This window comes from Rhamphochromis sp. 'chilingali' (assembly GCF_963969265.1).
Source record: "Rhamphochromis sp. 'chilingali' genome assembly, chromosome: 4".
Taxonomy (NCBI): domain Eukaryota; kingdom Metazoa; phylum Chordata; class Actinopteri; order Cichliformes; family Cichlidae; genus Rhamphochromis; species Rhamphochromis sp. 'chilingali'.
Genome location: NC_137948.1, coordinates 7,445,338 through 7,460,446, shown reverse-complemented (window position 1 = coordinate 7,460,446; position 15,109 = coordinate 7,445,338). Strand labels below are relative to the sequence as shown.

The 15,109-nt window shown below is 51.7% G+C and overlaps 1 protein-coding gene across 1 annotated transcript; it reads right to left on the bottom strand.

Annotated features, from left to right (window-relative positions):
• Nucleotides 1-2,222: 2,222 nt before the first annotated feature.
• LOC308395973 (retrovirus-related Pol polyprotein from transposon opus) lies at nucleotides 2,223-6,229 on the bottom strand (the record flags this gene model as incomplete). The annotated part of the gene is made up of 4 exons (XM_080881034.1): nucleotides 2,223-2,331; nucleotides 2,468-4,293; nucleotides 4,409-5,787; nucleotides 5,896-6,229. 4 exons carry the CDS (start codon nucleotides 6,227-6,229, stop codon nucleotides 2,223-2,225), a joined length of 3,648 nt encoding a protein of 1,215 aa, XP_080737160.1.
• Nucleotides 6,230-15,109: the final 8,880 nt, after the last annotated feature.

Here is a 15,109-nt window from a genome sequence, read left to right as displayed (position 1 = left end):
AGATGTAAATAAATGTGTGCACCTTTAAGTAATGTTTTATGCTGTATGTTGCATTACAGGCATCCTGACTCTGACTCAATTTGCATTGGCAAAGTTAAGTAGATTTTCTCTTCTAAGGTAGTCAACATGTGCTGTCTAGCTCAGCGGTTACCCATTGCCTTATGAGCTAATGCGACTTTTCTCTGTTTTTCTCGTGTGTCCGTTTGTGTGTGTTTAAGTAAATTTTAGGGAATGTGCAATACACATGTTCAGACCAGTCTTACGGAAGAGCAGCTTAAGTCAGGGGAGATGAACCACATGCTGAAATAGGGTGTATATGGAGATGGAAAGAGAGCAAGAGAGAAGAGTAGGAGACAGAGAGATGTGCTGTGCCTCAGGGATGAACTAAGCGTGTGTATGTGTTACTACCATTTTTCAACCTAATGAGATAACACACATATCAAACATACACAAATGCACGTTTGCATGCATGCACACACATACACAATCAGACTAATACGCACAGCCAAGATTTTCTCTATCATATCAGTGTCTGTGAGTCACTGACAAAGAGAAGCCTGAGCTCAAAGAAGACTTTTCAGTTGGCTTCATACAACCTCACAAAATACTCACTAAACTTGTAAACTTGTGTGTTTGGGTGTAAATATGTGTATCTCTTTCAAATGTGGATAAAAGGAGTTCTGGGGACCATTTCTCTAACTGTAGAAAACAGGGGTTTGCACGGTGGGTGGGAACCTGGTTGTTCATGTGAGGGGCTACTAGCCCTGCTATGTAGGAGTAGAAGGGCGCACAGGCTGCCTTGAACGACTAGCGGGTGGTGGGATCTAAGTCCGTAACCCCCTCTAGCGCGATTGACCCGGACACTTACTTCAGTAAGAATGGGGTTAGTTACCTGGCAACAGTAGGCACAAAAGGAGGACTCCAGGCCCGGACCTGCAATGATAGCAGCGCCTGCACACGGAATACTAGCACGGTCCCACTTAACTCCGTCGTCCTGTGCCTAACCAAATAACTCGGGTGCCCCTACTCCAAGGCAACCTGGGTCGGACAAAAGCATTCAACAACGACTTTTTAAACCACGTGGCTCTTTTTTTATTTATCTGGAGAGCCCTCAAAAAAAAAAAAACTTGGTTAACAATGTCCACAGGGCCCTGGAGAGCAAAGGGAAAACAGCAAGGAGCCTCCCCAGGACCAAAGAAATGAAAGAAATAAAATGAGGTAAAATAAATCAAAACAGACTGGTGGGACCCAGTGTTAGGAGTCCTCGACTCCGCACAACCCACCCTAGTCACAGAGAAAGCACTCACAATACAGAAGAACAGTAAAAGTTAACACAGCAATTATCCAGTCTAAAATGGCTGACACAGTCCCAACGCATCATTTACAATGTCCGACACACCAAAAGAACATTTCAGTCTTTACAGTTTAATCCAGTAAATTGTCTCTGGGGTGGGACGGACAGATAGTTCTAGGGGTAGGTGTCGTTAACCGGAGTTACAGTCTGTTAGGCTGTCCAGAACTTCCACAGCCGGAATAGAATGTCCATTCTCCGGTCCACACAAAACAAAGAAAAAACACAGAAACAGTACCTTTGCCCCTCCTGAAATGGGGTGTGATGAACTCACGGGTAGGCGAAGCTTTTACATACAGCCCGCTGAAGCAGGGTGAACATCCGGAGCGTCGTCTGGGTGGCAGGGTACTCCAAACACCGCCGACGTTGAGGCCCAAAATGGCGGTCCCGCGGGCTATCGGAGCTACGGCAGTCCCCAGGCCGGGCGAAGCGAAGCCGCCCAACTCCTCTCTCGGAAACTCGCTGGTCCTTCGCCAGACAGCCGGCCGTGCTGTCTCGCTTTCTAAACGTTCTTCACCGTCAAACTCTACCGGTAACGCCGGGAAACTGAGGCAGATTGGAGGGGAGCGGCCGCTAGCCCTTAGCTCTCGATTAGCCCCTCGGCTAGCGCTATCTCCACCGACGCTTCGCCCCGGCGCTGCACCCGTAAGGCCGCTGTAGCCGGAATCAGAGTTCATACACGGACGGAAACCCAGCCTAGACTCGCTGCGGTACCGTACACTGTCTCGCTAACCCCTCGTTTACACTTTGTTTGGGTCTTTCCTAGCGTCCTCCCTCGTCCGGACACGTGTTTTTTTTTTTGCTCCGCTCGTCTTCTCTCTCACTGCGCATGCCCGTCCTCTTCACGCTACGTCACTTCCTCTTGGCTGCTTCAGGCTGTAAAAACCCTGTGACCGTTTTCTAAGGGTCGTAAATATGTGCCCTCACATTTCCCCCCAGCTAAACCCTGCCACACCAGCGATGACTCAAGCAGTTCATCCCTGTAACAAACACAGAATAACACATATTAACCCACATGTTCAGTAACACTCTATACCATTCACATATGACTCACATTACATTGCAAATGAGCATAACAGTAATCCATGGCTTCATTTCGTAACATAATCTCTATACCTCGCAGGGGGTACCCCTCGGGTTCGCCTCAAAGGGCGTTCAAACTGCAAAACCTCCCCTCGCCCCTCGTGCACCTCATCGCTCGCCTCTGAGGCCTCATCGCTCTCCTCTGGCTCACTTAGGGCCATAACTGGTTGTACCTCCCCCGCTAAATCCGGCTCCAACCCCTGGGCGACACAGTCACCAACCTCCTCCGCCCCTGGGGCACCGAGAGCGCTCGGGTTCGACCCACAGGGGAGTGGTGGAAAGCAAACAACCTCCGTGAAGTCTGTATCGGACTCCACTTCGGCTGGCAACCTATTGGCCTGCTTCGGCCGCCATGTCGGCGCTTGGAAGGTGCACAATTTGAGCTGATCCCTATGCACGACCCTCGTCGAGCCACCCTTCTCTGGCTTGACCGTGAACACAGGAATGTCAGGGTGGTTTTGTTTCACCACCAAATAAGGGTTGGGTTCCCATTTGTCCTGGATCTTATTCCTGCCTCTGGGTTTGTGGTTGCGCAACAGCACCCGATCACCGGACTGAAGCAGGGCGCCGCGGGACTTCCGGTCGTAGATCCTCTTCCTCTTCCTAGAAGCCTCCTGAGTAGCCGAGCTTGCTACCTCCACCGCGGTCCTAAGCCTCTCATGGTGGTCCCGGACCCAGTCGTCCAGATTGTCCGCCTCTGGTTCCCTCATGTCTTTCCCTCCCAGGAGGTCCAAGGGCATTCTGGCGTCCCTCCCGAACAGGAGATAGAAGGGCGCATAACCCGTGGAAGAGTGCTCACGAGAGTTATAGGCCATAACCAACTCTGGCAAGTACGTTTTCCAATCCCGCTTCTTCTCTGGTGGCAGTGTCCTGAGCATGTCGTGCATGGTCCTATTAAACCTCTCACACTGCGCGTTCCCCCGCGGATGGTAAGGGCTGGTGCGACTCTTGGCAATCCCATAGGCCCTGCACAGCTCTTTTATAACACTAGCCTCGAAGCTCCTCCCCTGATCGGAGTGCAACCGGGCCGGGCACCCGTAATAGGTAAACCAATGTTTCAGCAAAGCATTTGCTGTCGTCTCAGCAGTTTGGTTTCTGGTGGGGACGGCAACGGTGAACCTGGTGAACATGTCTGTAAGGACAAGGACATTTTCGTATCCCCCACAAGACTTTTCTAGCACCGTATAGTCCATAGCAAGGACCTCCAGGGGTGCGGTGACATTGCTGCAGGTCATGGGGGCCCTGTGGTTGGGAAAGACATCCTTTGCCAATGCACACCGCCTGCATTGCTGAACCCAATCTTGAACATCTCTACTCATGGTAGGCCAGTAATAGCTCCTTCTCATTACCGCGAGGGTGCTCTTTGCACTGAAATGCCCCCCATGCTCATGCTGGTTCTCATATACCCTACGTTGTAAGGCCCCTGGGACAATGAGCTGCCTGATCTCCTCCCCATCACGAGGGTCGCTGACATGCCTATACAGCACACCCTTATAAAGCCTAAGGCGGTCAAGCTGTTGGTGAAGCCGCCTCGCGTCAGGTGTTAACGCGTGGAGATCGGCATGGCTCATCCCCGTGCCCCTCTCCACCACCCGATACACGGGCCCGACGACTGGGTCGTTTTTCTGAGCCACTTCGACCTCCTCCCAGCTGTGCCCACCAAGAGCTTTCCCAGCAGTCGCTTGCACTCTGGCTTTCAGATCAGCCCTACCATCCTCCTCCAACCTAGCAGGCCACAGACACGCACGCACTTCTTCTGGGCCCACTTTGATAAAGTCCTTGCCCGTGTCCTCCTGCTCGGGTTCCTCTTGGTTAGGGATTCTGGAGAGGACGTCTGCATTCGTGTTTTGCCGCCCGGGCTTGTAACACACCTCAAAGTCATACTCAGCGAGTTGTGCTACCCACCGCTGTTCGACAGCCCCCAGGTTAGCCGTAGCTAGCCAGGTAGCGCAGCGGGTTATGGTCCGTGACTACCGTGAACCTGGCGTACATCAGGTAGTCCCTGAATTTCTCGGTAACAGCCCATTTAAGCGCCAGAAGTTCCAGTTTAAATGCGCTGTAATTCTTGTCATTCTTCTCGGAGCCTCTCAGCCCCCGACTCGCGTAGGCTACCACACGCTCTACGCCCTCCTGTTTTTGACTGAGCACAGCCCCGAGTCCGTGCAGACTCCCATCTGTGGTCAATATGAAGGGTAGGCCGAAGTTGGGATAGGCCAGGATTGGAGGGGACACCAGGCACCGTTTCAGCTCATCCAGTGCCTCCTGGCACTCACCGGTCCAAACAAACGTCTGGGTGCCCCTCGACGTGTTTTTCAACCCTTTCCCAACCAGGGCATGCAGAGGCTTGGCCAATTGTGCAAACCTTGGCACAAACCGCCTGTAGTAGCTCATGAATCCAAGCACCTGCCTCACCTCTCGCACGCTCCTTGGAGCCGGCCATGCCTCCAGGGCCTTGACCTTTTCTTGATCTACCTGGACGCCTTTAGCAGAAATCACGTGGCCAAGGAATTTAACCTCCGGCCGCAGAAGGAAGCATTTGGTCGGCTTCAACTTCAACCCGTGCTGCTTCAAACGTTCGAACACTGTCTCGAGCCTCTCGCAGTGACTGTCAAAGTCCCGGGAGAAGACTATAATGTCATCCAGGTAGACAAGGAGTATATCAAAACTGAGGTCCCCCAGTACCATACCCATCAGCCGCTGAAAAGTGGCTGGGGCGTTGCACAAGCCAAATGGCATCCGAGTCCATTCAAACAAGCCAAATGGTGTTGTAACCGCCGTTTTTCCCCTGTCCCTTTCGCTCATGGCCACTTGGAAGTAGCCTGCGGTCAGGTCCAGGGTCGAGAATAACAGCGCATTGCCAAGCGCATCCAACGACTCTTCGATGCGGGGAAGTGGGTAGGCATCTTTGCACGTCACTTCGTTCAGCCGCCTGTAATCGCAGCAGAATCGAACACTTCCATCTTTCTTAATAACCACCACCGCAGGCGAGGCCCATGGACTGGAGCTCTCTTTAAGGATCCCCTGGCTAACGAGCTCCTGAACATGCCTCTTAAACTCTTGAAAGACATGGGGTGGGACCCTTCGGTGCCTCTGTTTGATTGGGGGTGCCTCGGTGGGGATACTGTGTGTCACCGTGGTGGTGTAGCCGTAATCGACTTCTCTTGCCGAGAATACGTCTTGGTGTTGGGCTAACAGCCGACAAAGCTTTTGACGCTGTAGCTCCGTGAGGTCCCGGGTGTTAGCCTGTACAGGGACCGGCAACTGCCCAGCCTCGCCACCTGTCGCTATACTCTCACCCTGACCCAGCGGCTTAACCACGAGTGCCCCCCCTCTCTCCTCTACCCGTACAACCTCTTTGGGGAGCACAGCTCATGGTTTGCTTACAACGGCAAGCCTGGCTCTTGGCATCAGCTTGACAGCCCTCTCGCTTGTGTTCATCACTCTGAGAGGGATTCTTCCACCACTGGTTGTCGCAATAGTGTTGGCAACTAACAGTCCCCGCGGCAGCTCTATCTCTTTTGCCGCCTCTGCCAGCACTTGGCACTCAACCCTAGGTGAGACCCCGCAACGGCCCTCCACCACTTTCTCGCTCCTCGGGGGGATGATAACGGGTTCCCTGCCAGCCACCTTGACGAACCCGATTTTGCCACCCGGACCTGTGCGCGGGAACTCCTTCCTCGCTCGGGCTATCAACCGACGGATGGTGGCCTCTGTCTCGTCTGGAGCGTGGGGATCCATGTGGACGCGACCCCCATCTGCGATAAAGAGCGCTTCGAGGTCTTCTATAACATTCATCCCCACAATCCCTGGGAGCCCATTAGCTTTGTCTACCTGAGGGTGAGTGTCGGTGAGTACAAAAATGCACTTCTTACCAACCACTCTCCCGGCGCATTCAACCTCCGCCTCCAAGCAGCCCAAGACAGGAATATCGAGCCCGTTTGCGGCTGTGAGCTCAATCCAGTCTGCTGACTTCAACTCCTGTGGCCCAAAACACCTACGGAAATGGGACTCCGTAATAGCCGTCACATTTGACCCCGTGTCCCAGAGGCAGGTGGTGTCCACCCCCCCCTATCTTAAGGTGGACTGTGCGACACCTCCCAAGAGCACTCCTTTGGAGGCTCTCCTCCACCTCTGTCAGAAGACACTCGGCTGCTTGGCGCCCTATGGCCGGTGTGGTGGGGTGTTTCTTGGCCACACCCTTGGCGTTTGGATTGCCAGAAAATGCCACCTGCGCCGGGTCTATGGGAATAGGGGCCAGAGCCCCGGCGTCTAGCTTTTTGGTACAATGCCGGCTAGTGTGGCCAGGCTCCCCACAGCTGTAGCAAATATATCGCCCTTCACCGTCCCTCAGGGGTGTTCGCCTGCGCTGTGCACTCTGCTGGCTGCTCCCTCTTTCCCTGCTCTGTAGTGCTAAGTACAGCTTGACGAGCAGCTAGTTTCCTAACCTCTTCGTGGAGCATCTCCAGGGTGAGGGGGGATGGTTTATCTTCGGCCGGTACTGCAGCGTTCACCGCACCTCTAGTTCTGAGCCTACTTTGGGAGGCGAGAGGGGACTGGGCTTCTTCTTCCTCCGACCAGTCAACTGCGGCTTGCAGCAGCCCGATGAAGGTTAGGCCTTTCTCCTCCTTGACCCTCCTTTTCATCTCTCGCCTCAAAAGGTCATCCCGCAAGCCCAGCACTAGCTGTTCCTTCAACACTGTCTCTGAGTCGGGAACGCGGTTGGGTTCTCACCTCTTAATCAAAGCCAGCTTCTCCTGTAGGTCATAGGCATAAGTTCTGACTGTCTCGCTGGACATCTGCCTTCTCTCATAGAACTCCTTCAACCTGGTACCTATGGGGACCTTGTCTCCATAGGTTTGAAGGAGAACCTCAAATATGCCCTCGACAGACTCTCCTGCCCCATCCAACATGAACTTAACAGTTGCCCTGGCCTCATCTTTTATGTGTTGTTTGACCAGCTCTACACGGTCCGCCTCTGGCACCTTCATGACTTGGAACGCAGACCGCATTGCCGCGATCCACTCTTCCACACAATCATCTCCACTCTTTCCAGGGCAACCACTAAAATCTGCCAGTTTGCGGTCTCGGTGGACATAGATTGCCGCCGGGGCTTTTAAAGCTTGGGCCTGTTGATCAATCACTGCCCTTGCGAGAGAAAGAGCTTCTCTCTGTTCTTCTCGTGCCTGCTGTAAGGCACCCGCCTGCTCCGCAAGCCTCCCTTGTAGTTCATCAAAGCTCCTTTTCAAATCTTCTAGTTCAGACATGTTTGCCTTAACTCTATTCCTCCTCTATAACGACCCCGAGCCAATGGGTGAATCCTGTTCGTGACACCAATTGTGAGGGGCTACTAGCCCTGCTATGTAGGGGTAGAAGGGCGCACAGGCTGCCTTGAACGACTAGCGGGTGGTGGGATCTAAGTCCGTAACCCCCTCTAGCGCGATTGACCTGGACACTTACTTCAGTAAGAATGGGGTTAGTTACCTGGCAACAGTAGGCACAAAAGGAGGACTCCAGGCCCGGACCTGCAATGATAGCAGCGCCTGCACACGGAATACTAGCACGGTCCCACTTAACTCCGTCGTCCTGTGCCTAACCAAATAACTCGGGTGCCCCTACTCCAAGGCAACCTGGGTCGGACAAAAGCATTCAACAACGACTTTTTAAACCACGTGGCTCTTTTTTATTTATCTGGAGAGCCCTCAAAAAAAAAAAACTTGGTTAACAATGTCCACAGGGCCCTGGAGAGCAAAGGGAAAACAGCAAGGAGCCTCCCCAGGACCAAAGAAATGAAAGAAATAAAATGAGGTAAAATAAATCAAAACAGACTGGTGGGACCCAGTGTTAGGAGTCCTCGACTCCGCACAACCCACCCTAGTCACAGAGAAAGCACTCACAATACAGAAGAACAGTAAAAGTTAACACAGCAATTATCCAGTCTAAAATGGCTGACACAGTCCCAACGCATCATTTACAATGTCCGACACACCAAAAGAACATTTCAGTCTTTACAGTTTAATCCAGTAAATTGTCTCTGGGGTGGGACGGACAGATAGTTCTAGGGGTAGGTGTCGTTAACCGGAGTTACAGTCTGTTAGGCTGTCCAGAACTTCCACAGCCGGAATAGAATGTCCATTCTCCGGTCCACACAAAACAAAGAAAAAACACAGAAACAGTACCTTTGCCCCTCCTGAAATGGGGTGTGATGAACTCACGGGTAGGCGAAGCTTTTACATACAGCCCGCTGAAGCAGGGTGAACATCCGGAGCGTCGTCTGGGTGGCAGGGTACTCCAAACACCGCCGACGTTGAGGCCCAAAATGGCGGTCCCGCGGGCTATCGGAGCTACGGCAGTCCCCAGGCCGGGCGAAGCGAAGCCGCCCAACTCCTCTCTCGGAAACTCGCTGGTCCTTCGCCAGACAGCCGGCCGTGCTGTCTCGCTTTCTAAACGTTCTTCACCGTCAAACTCTACCGGTAACGCCGGGAAACTGAGGCAGATTGGAGGGGAGCGGCCGCTAGCCCTTAGCTCTCGATTAGCCCCTCGGCTAGCGCTATCTCCGCCGACGCTTCGCCCCGGCGCTGCACCCGTAAGGCCGCTGTAGCCGGAATCAGAGTTCATACACGGACGGAAACCCAGCCTAGACTCGCTGCGGTACCGTACACTGTCTCGCTAACCCCTCGTTTACACTTTGTTCGGGTCTTTCCTAGCGTCCTCCCTCGTCCGGACACGTGTGGGTTTTTTTTTTGCTCCGCTCGTCTTCTCTCTCACTGCGCATGCCCGTCCTCTTCACGCTACGTCACTTCCTCTTGGCTGCTTCAGGCTGTAAAAACCCCGTGACCGTTTTCTAAGGGTCGTAAATATGTGCCCTCACATTCAGACAACTTCTGAGGCGATCTGCACCAATTAAATGTCTGTATTTACATGGGATTTGACTCTCATGCTGAGAACTCTTGAACTGGGGTGCTTCCTGTCCCGAAGCAGTTGTGTGGGAGTTAAGGTGGCCATTATTGTCTCGGATAAACAGTGTTTCAATGGCTTCATTCATGTCCAGACACTCTGCACAAGTCAAGCACAAAGAGACAAAACACAGCATGGTGCATTGAAAACATGGGAAAAAACATTTTGAAATTGTCTTTAGCACAATACAAAGTCAACAATAACTAAGACGTATGTGGAGGTGTATCTGTGTGAGTGTCAATGTAAATGGGTACTGCACTTTGGCTAGCATCCGTTCGGCAACCTCGTTAGTTTTAGTTCCATGTTATGCTGCAGAATGAGGAATAATATCCACTATGGTACTAATGAGAGTTATAGTTTCTTGGGATTGTAGAGGCAAACACACACATGCACATACTGATGTATTGATATTTTACAGTAGCAATCTCTTACTGTCTTAATAAAAATGCGTTTATAACAATCCATAAACTTGGTGAGCCACTCTACATTAAATTATAAAAAGGACCATAAATAATTTCTTGTAATCCTTGTAAAGTGAAACATTCAACACATTCCCCATATCAAAACAAACAACAAACTACGTAAAACATTTACCCATATGATTCTATCATGAACTATAAAAATGACAGCACGCACAGTGATATTGTCATGATCCTGGGTCCTTTTGACCCAGCGTTTTGTGTTTTCTCTTCGCGATTTTGGTTCTGTTCTCTAATTGGTGTTTACCCTGTTCCCCCCCGTGTGTTCCTGTTTTATTGTGAAGGTCTGCGTCTTATGTGAGTGTTTTCAGTTTGCCTCCCTGGTCTCGTCATGTTAATCACTCCCAGCTGTGTCTCCCACCTGTGTGTAATCTCCCTGTGTTCTCTGAGTGTATTTAAGTTGTATTTTCTGTCTTGGTAATCGCTGGTTCGTCTGTGTTGTTTCCCCTCGGTCTCCCTGCGTCTCCCCGTATGTATTTCTCCGGACCTCCCTGCATCCTCGTTTCTGGTTTGTCTTATTAGTTTACCCAGTTTAGGTTTCCGGTTTCATGTTTTGTCGCCACCGCTGTTTGTACTCACACCCCTGTAAATAAACACTCATCTGCACCAGAGCTGCCGCATTTTGGGTCCTATTTCATATTCCACACGGCTTGCCCCGGCAAACCGTGACAGTACGAACCAGCCACCATGGACCCAGCGGCAGTGAATCCGTCCGAGGAGCTCCAGGACGACATTGCGTACAATGTGGAGATTCTCCTCGGGCTATGGCTGGAGAACCCTCCAGAGGAGCTTCGTCGTGCCGTGGAAAGTCGGCTACAACAGCTCTTTTCTGGCCTGCCATGGCTTCTGCAGTCGCTTCCTCCGACCATGCAGGCTTTTCTCCGGCTCACACCGCACCTTCTCTCAGCCACTCCTGCCTCGCTGCCCGACTCGCCGGATGTGATCTTGCCCGGCCCGTCGGAGCCGTCTGCGGGGAGGAAACGCCGATCGCGCCGCAAGTGCGCCACCCCACAGCCGGACGTTCGGGCTTCTAAATCGCCGGCTGTGGTGAGTGAGGACTCTTTTTCATTTTTGGACTGCATGACTGTTCATTCAGGGGCTGCGTTTTGTGTGGCGGATGTCAACGCGAGCTGCTTATCGCCTGTGCAGCTACCGGCAGCTAAGTTAGCTCCCCCGCATCCACTCTCAGCTCGGTTAGCTCCCCCGCAGCCACTCTCAGCTCGGTTAGCTCCCCCGCAGCCACTCTCAGCTCGGTTAGCTTCCCCACAGCCACTCTCAGCTCGGTTAGCTCCCCCGCAGCCAGTGCTCCTCTCAGTTCAGTCTCCTGTGCCTCCTTCAGTTCAGTCTCCTGTGCCTCCTTCAGTTCAGTCTCCAGTGTCCCCCTCAGTTCAGTCTCCAGTGTCCCCCTCAGTTCAGTCTCCAGTGCCACCCTCAGTTCAGTCTCCAGTGCCACCCTCAGTTCAGTCTCCAGTGCCGCCTGTAGCGCAGGCCCCAGTAGCTCCAGTGCCGCCTGTAGCGCAGGCCCCAGTAGCTCCAGTGCCGCCTGTAGCGCAGGCCCCAGTAGCTCCAGTGCCCCCGCTACCCGTAGCTCTGGCTCCAGTATCACCGGTTTCACTCATTCACTCCATGCAGGGAGAAAGTCTAATTTCACCTCAAGGTGCTTTTCATGGTTCAGCCGCCATTGGCACAGTTTGCCGCTCCAGGGCTTCCCCAGAGGCTAGGTCTCAGTCCCCGGCTGATTCTGGACCCCTGAAGTTTATGCAGCCACCTGAGAACTGCACCATGTCAGCATTGCCTGGGCAGAGCCAGTGCTCAGTGCATCGCCAGTTGCCTTCGTGTTTGCCAGAGGACTCCATGACTGCTGGCTTAGTAGTGACTTCTGGTGGAGGGTCCGTAGGACCGCTCCGGCCTTCGTCTCTAGTCTCCGCTGGGGGGTCCGAGAGACCGCTCCGGCCTTCGTCTCCTGTCTCCGCTGGAGGGTCCGAGGGACCGCTCCGGCCTTCATCTCCTGTCTCCGCTGGAGGGTCTGAGGGGCCCGTTCAGCCTCCTGCCTCCGCTGGAGGGTCTGAGGGGCCCGTTCAGCCTCCTGCCTCCGCTGGATGGTCCGAGGGGCCCGTTCAGCCCATCCAGCCGCCTGCTGTAGCTCCATCATCATCCTCGCCTGCTGCAGCTCCAGGGCCTTCAGCCTCGCCTGGTCCGGCCTCCGTGTCTTCAGCCTCGCCTGGCCCGGCCTCCGTGTCTTCAGCCTCGCCTGGCCCGGCCTCCGTGTCTTCAGCCTCGCCTGGCCCGGCCTCTGCCTGTGCTTCGCCTGGTCCGGCCTCTGCCTGTGCTTCGCCTGGTCCGGCCGTTGCCTTCCGCACGTTGCCTTCCGCACGGCCGGCCCCTGGACCGCCATCGCCTGAGTGGCCGCCGTTGCCGTCCGCACGGTCGGCCCCCCGAACTGTGTCCACGTCGCCGCCGTTGCCGTCCGCACGGTCGGCCCCCCGAACTGTGTCCACGTCGCCGCCATTGCCGTCCGCACGGTCGGCCCCCTGAACTGTTTGGACTCCTGTGCTGTCGGCCCCCTGGCCGGCCCCCTGAACTGTTTTGGACTCCTGTGCTGTCGGCCCCCTGAACTCTTCTGTTTTGGACTCTGTTTTTTCCTGTGTTCTGGTGTGCTTCGTTTCTTTTGGTTTTGGACTCGTTTTTTGTTTTTGTCTTTTGGCCTTCTGGTGCTCCGGTTTTGTTTTGCTCGTGCCCTCCTTCCTGGGCCCCCGCCGCCCGCCCTGGTCGGGTTGTTTTCTGTTTTTTCTGGCTGTTTTGTTTCTTGTTGGGCTGTCTGGGGCCAGCCTTTGAGGGGGGGTACGGCAAACCGTGACAGATATATTTAGATGCAGTCATATAGTATATCAAGTATTAAGTGTTCCTGTATAGAAACCCTATGTGTACATACACATGCCTATATATATGAAAGAGGGGGGAAAAGGGGGAAGGAAAATGAATAATACCTGAGGGGGAGTAGGTCAGGCCAAGCAGGAGAGTTTCTGGAGGTTAAAAAAAACAAAAGGCCTTTGGGGATTGCCCTGAGGTAGCGTTGGTTCCAGGCACTTGTGCTCCACATGTGATGTCACCTGGTGAGAACAAAGGGCACATAATGCACAACGGTCTTGTCGCGTTTATGGATGAAAATGATAGTTGCTTTAATGACAACCCCTGCTACAGTGTCAGCCCGAATCACTCATAATCTTATTCAGAATCAACACGACAGAAAAAAAGGTTATTCGTGGCATTAAACAAAAAAAATTAAATAACACATTAAATAAAAATGTCAAGCAAATATAGATATATTTACTCAGACATATGCAATATCCATTTTTATGAAACCCAGACTTTTGAAAGAAGTTGGATGCAGGTCATTCAATTAAAGCTCTTCTGACTTCTAAGTTTTTTTTTCCCCTCTTCAAGGACTTATTACATCACTCTTTTTCTTCAAATCATCTTTATTTTATCACCTTTGGAAAGCTTTTTGTTTTTCAATTTGTGCATGCTTTGCAAGTTATATTGGTCTGCCTGCAGTGTATGCTTGGTAATTTTGCTTTGTTTCCATGCTATAACTCCATAAGTGTGTGTGGCCCATCTACCATATATTTATAATGACGTAGATTGGAGCCCTGGGTTCTTTTCTCTTATTACAGTATGAATTGAAACTCAAGATTATGTAACTTAAATTACCCCCAGAAAATAAATACAAATTAATAATGCACTAGGATCATATGCTTGAATGACTTACATCTCATAGCAATGCGCAAATATTTTTCACCATAAACAAAATGAACCTACTGAGTACTTAAACGTAAAAGTGTCTGTTCACTGATTCTAATTAAAAAAAATAAAGTCCACTTTTGTTTAGTTGTTCAACTGAAATTTCAGAGTAATTTCATCAATTAACAATAACTATCTTATTTTAAGCCGTTAAAACAACATAAGGGAAAGTAAAAGTCGCAGGACTGAATCGTAGCTGGGGATCGTTGTGACCCCAAACTTAATGGTCGCTTCGCTCCATCTGAAGTAAACAAACGGGGTAGTAGCTTTGGAAAGTCTCGTGTCCAGCAGAGAAGACTCTGGCAAGCAGGCCTCAACTCCGAAGCAGCGCAGAAGCTCTCAAGAACAGCTGCAGAATATATGGGGTGTGTCTGGGCCACTTTGGGCACTGCGTGTTTGCTGTCCACTTTCAGGCCACCAAAATGTCCAAACAGGGCAACTAGCTGCTCACAGTCTGGATGTTCTGCCAGTTAGCCACCACTTTATCAATAAACAGTAAACTTCCATGCAGCAGACTTCAGGTCGACATTCGCTGCTTTGCAATGCCAAATAGTTCCTGGGTTATCTAACCGACAACCCAAAACGTTTGCAGTAGAGCTGTATTGATATGATATGTATTGCGATATAACTTCTTCTCGATAGGAAAATACAACTATCGCGATAGACCTCATCTCTCTCTCTTCCTCTTTAAAAAAAAAAAAAAAGGAACAGCCAATCCAAATTAAGTAGCGCAGAGCCGATCCACGTCACGTGCCTTGTTACGTACAGCACAAGTGCCAAGCCGCACGTGCGTATTTGTTTGCGAAGCAGCTAACCACCATGTCGACCGGGTAATGGAGAAAATGAGTGTACCAAGTAGAGAAAAATCGACCGAGAGCTCGGGTGACCACGTTACCGAAGAGAACACGGATGGCGGTTCGAATGCCGAAGAGATTGTCGAAAAGTAGGGCCAGAAAAGTTCCGTAGTGTGGAGATATTTCGGCTATTTGAAGTCTGACAAAAAACAGAGTAGCACGCACTGTAAGTTGTGCCGAAAGCATGTTCCCACCAAGTCTGGAAATACAACAAACCTTTTTCATCACCTGAAGCAGTGCCACCCACTAGAGCACGCTCAATCTCTGACTGAAAGTGCTAATTTGTCATCGAAAACAACCAGGGGAATCCCTGCGAAGCAGCAACAGTCAATTGAGTCGGCTTTCTCCAGCGTCTTACCATATGACAAAAAAGCTAAGAGACATAGCGACATAACGAATGCCATAGCCTACTGTCCTGCTAAAGACATGCTACCAATAAACACGGTCGAAAATGAAGGATTCAAGCAGCTAATTAAGGTACTGGATCCTCGTTACCAACTCCCTGGACTTCAACATTTCTCTCAGACAGCGCTTCCAAAGCTATATAGAGAGCGCCGTGAGGCTGTTGAGAAGGAGCTACAAACTGT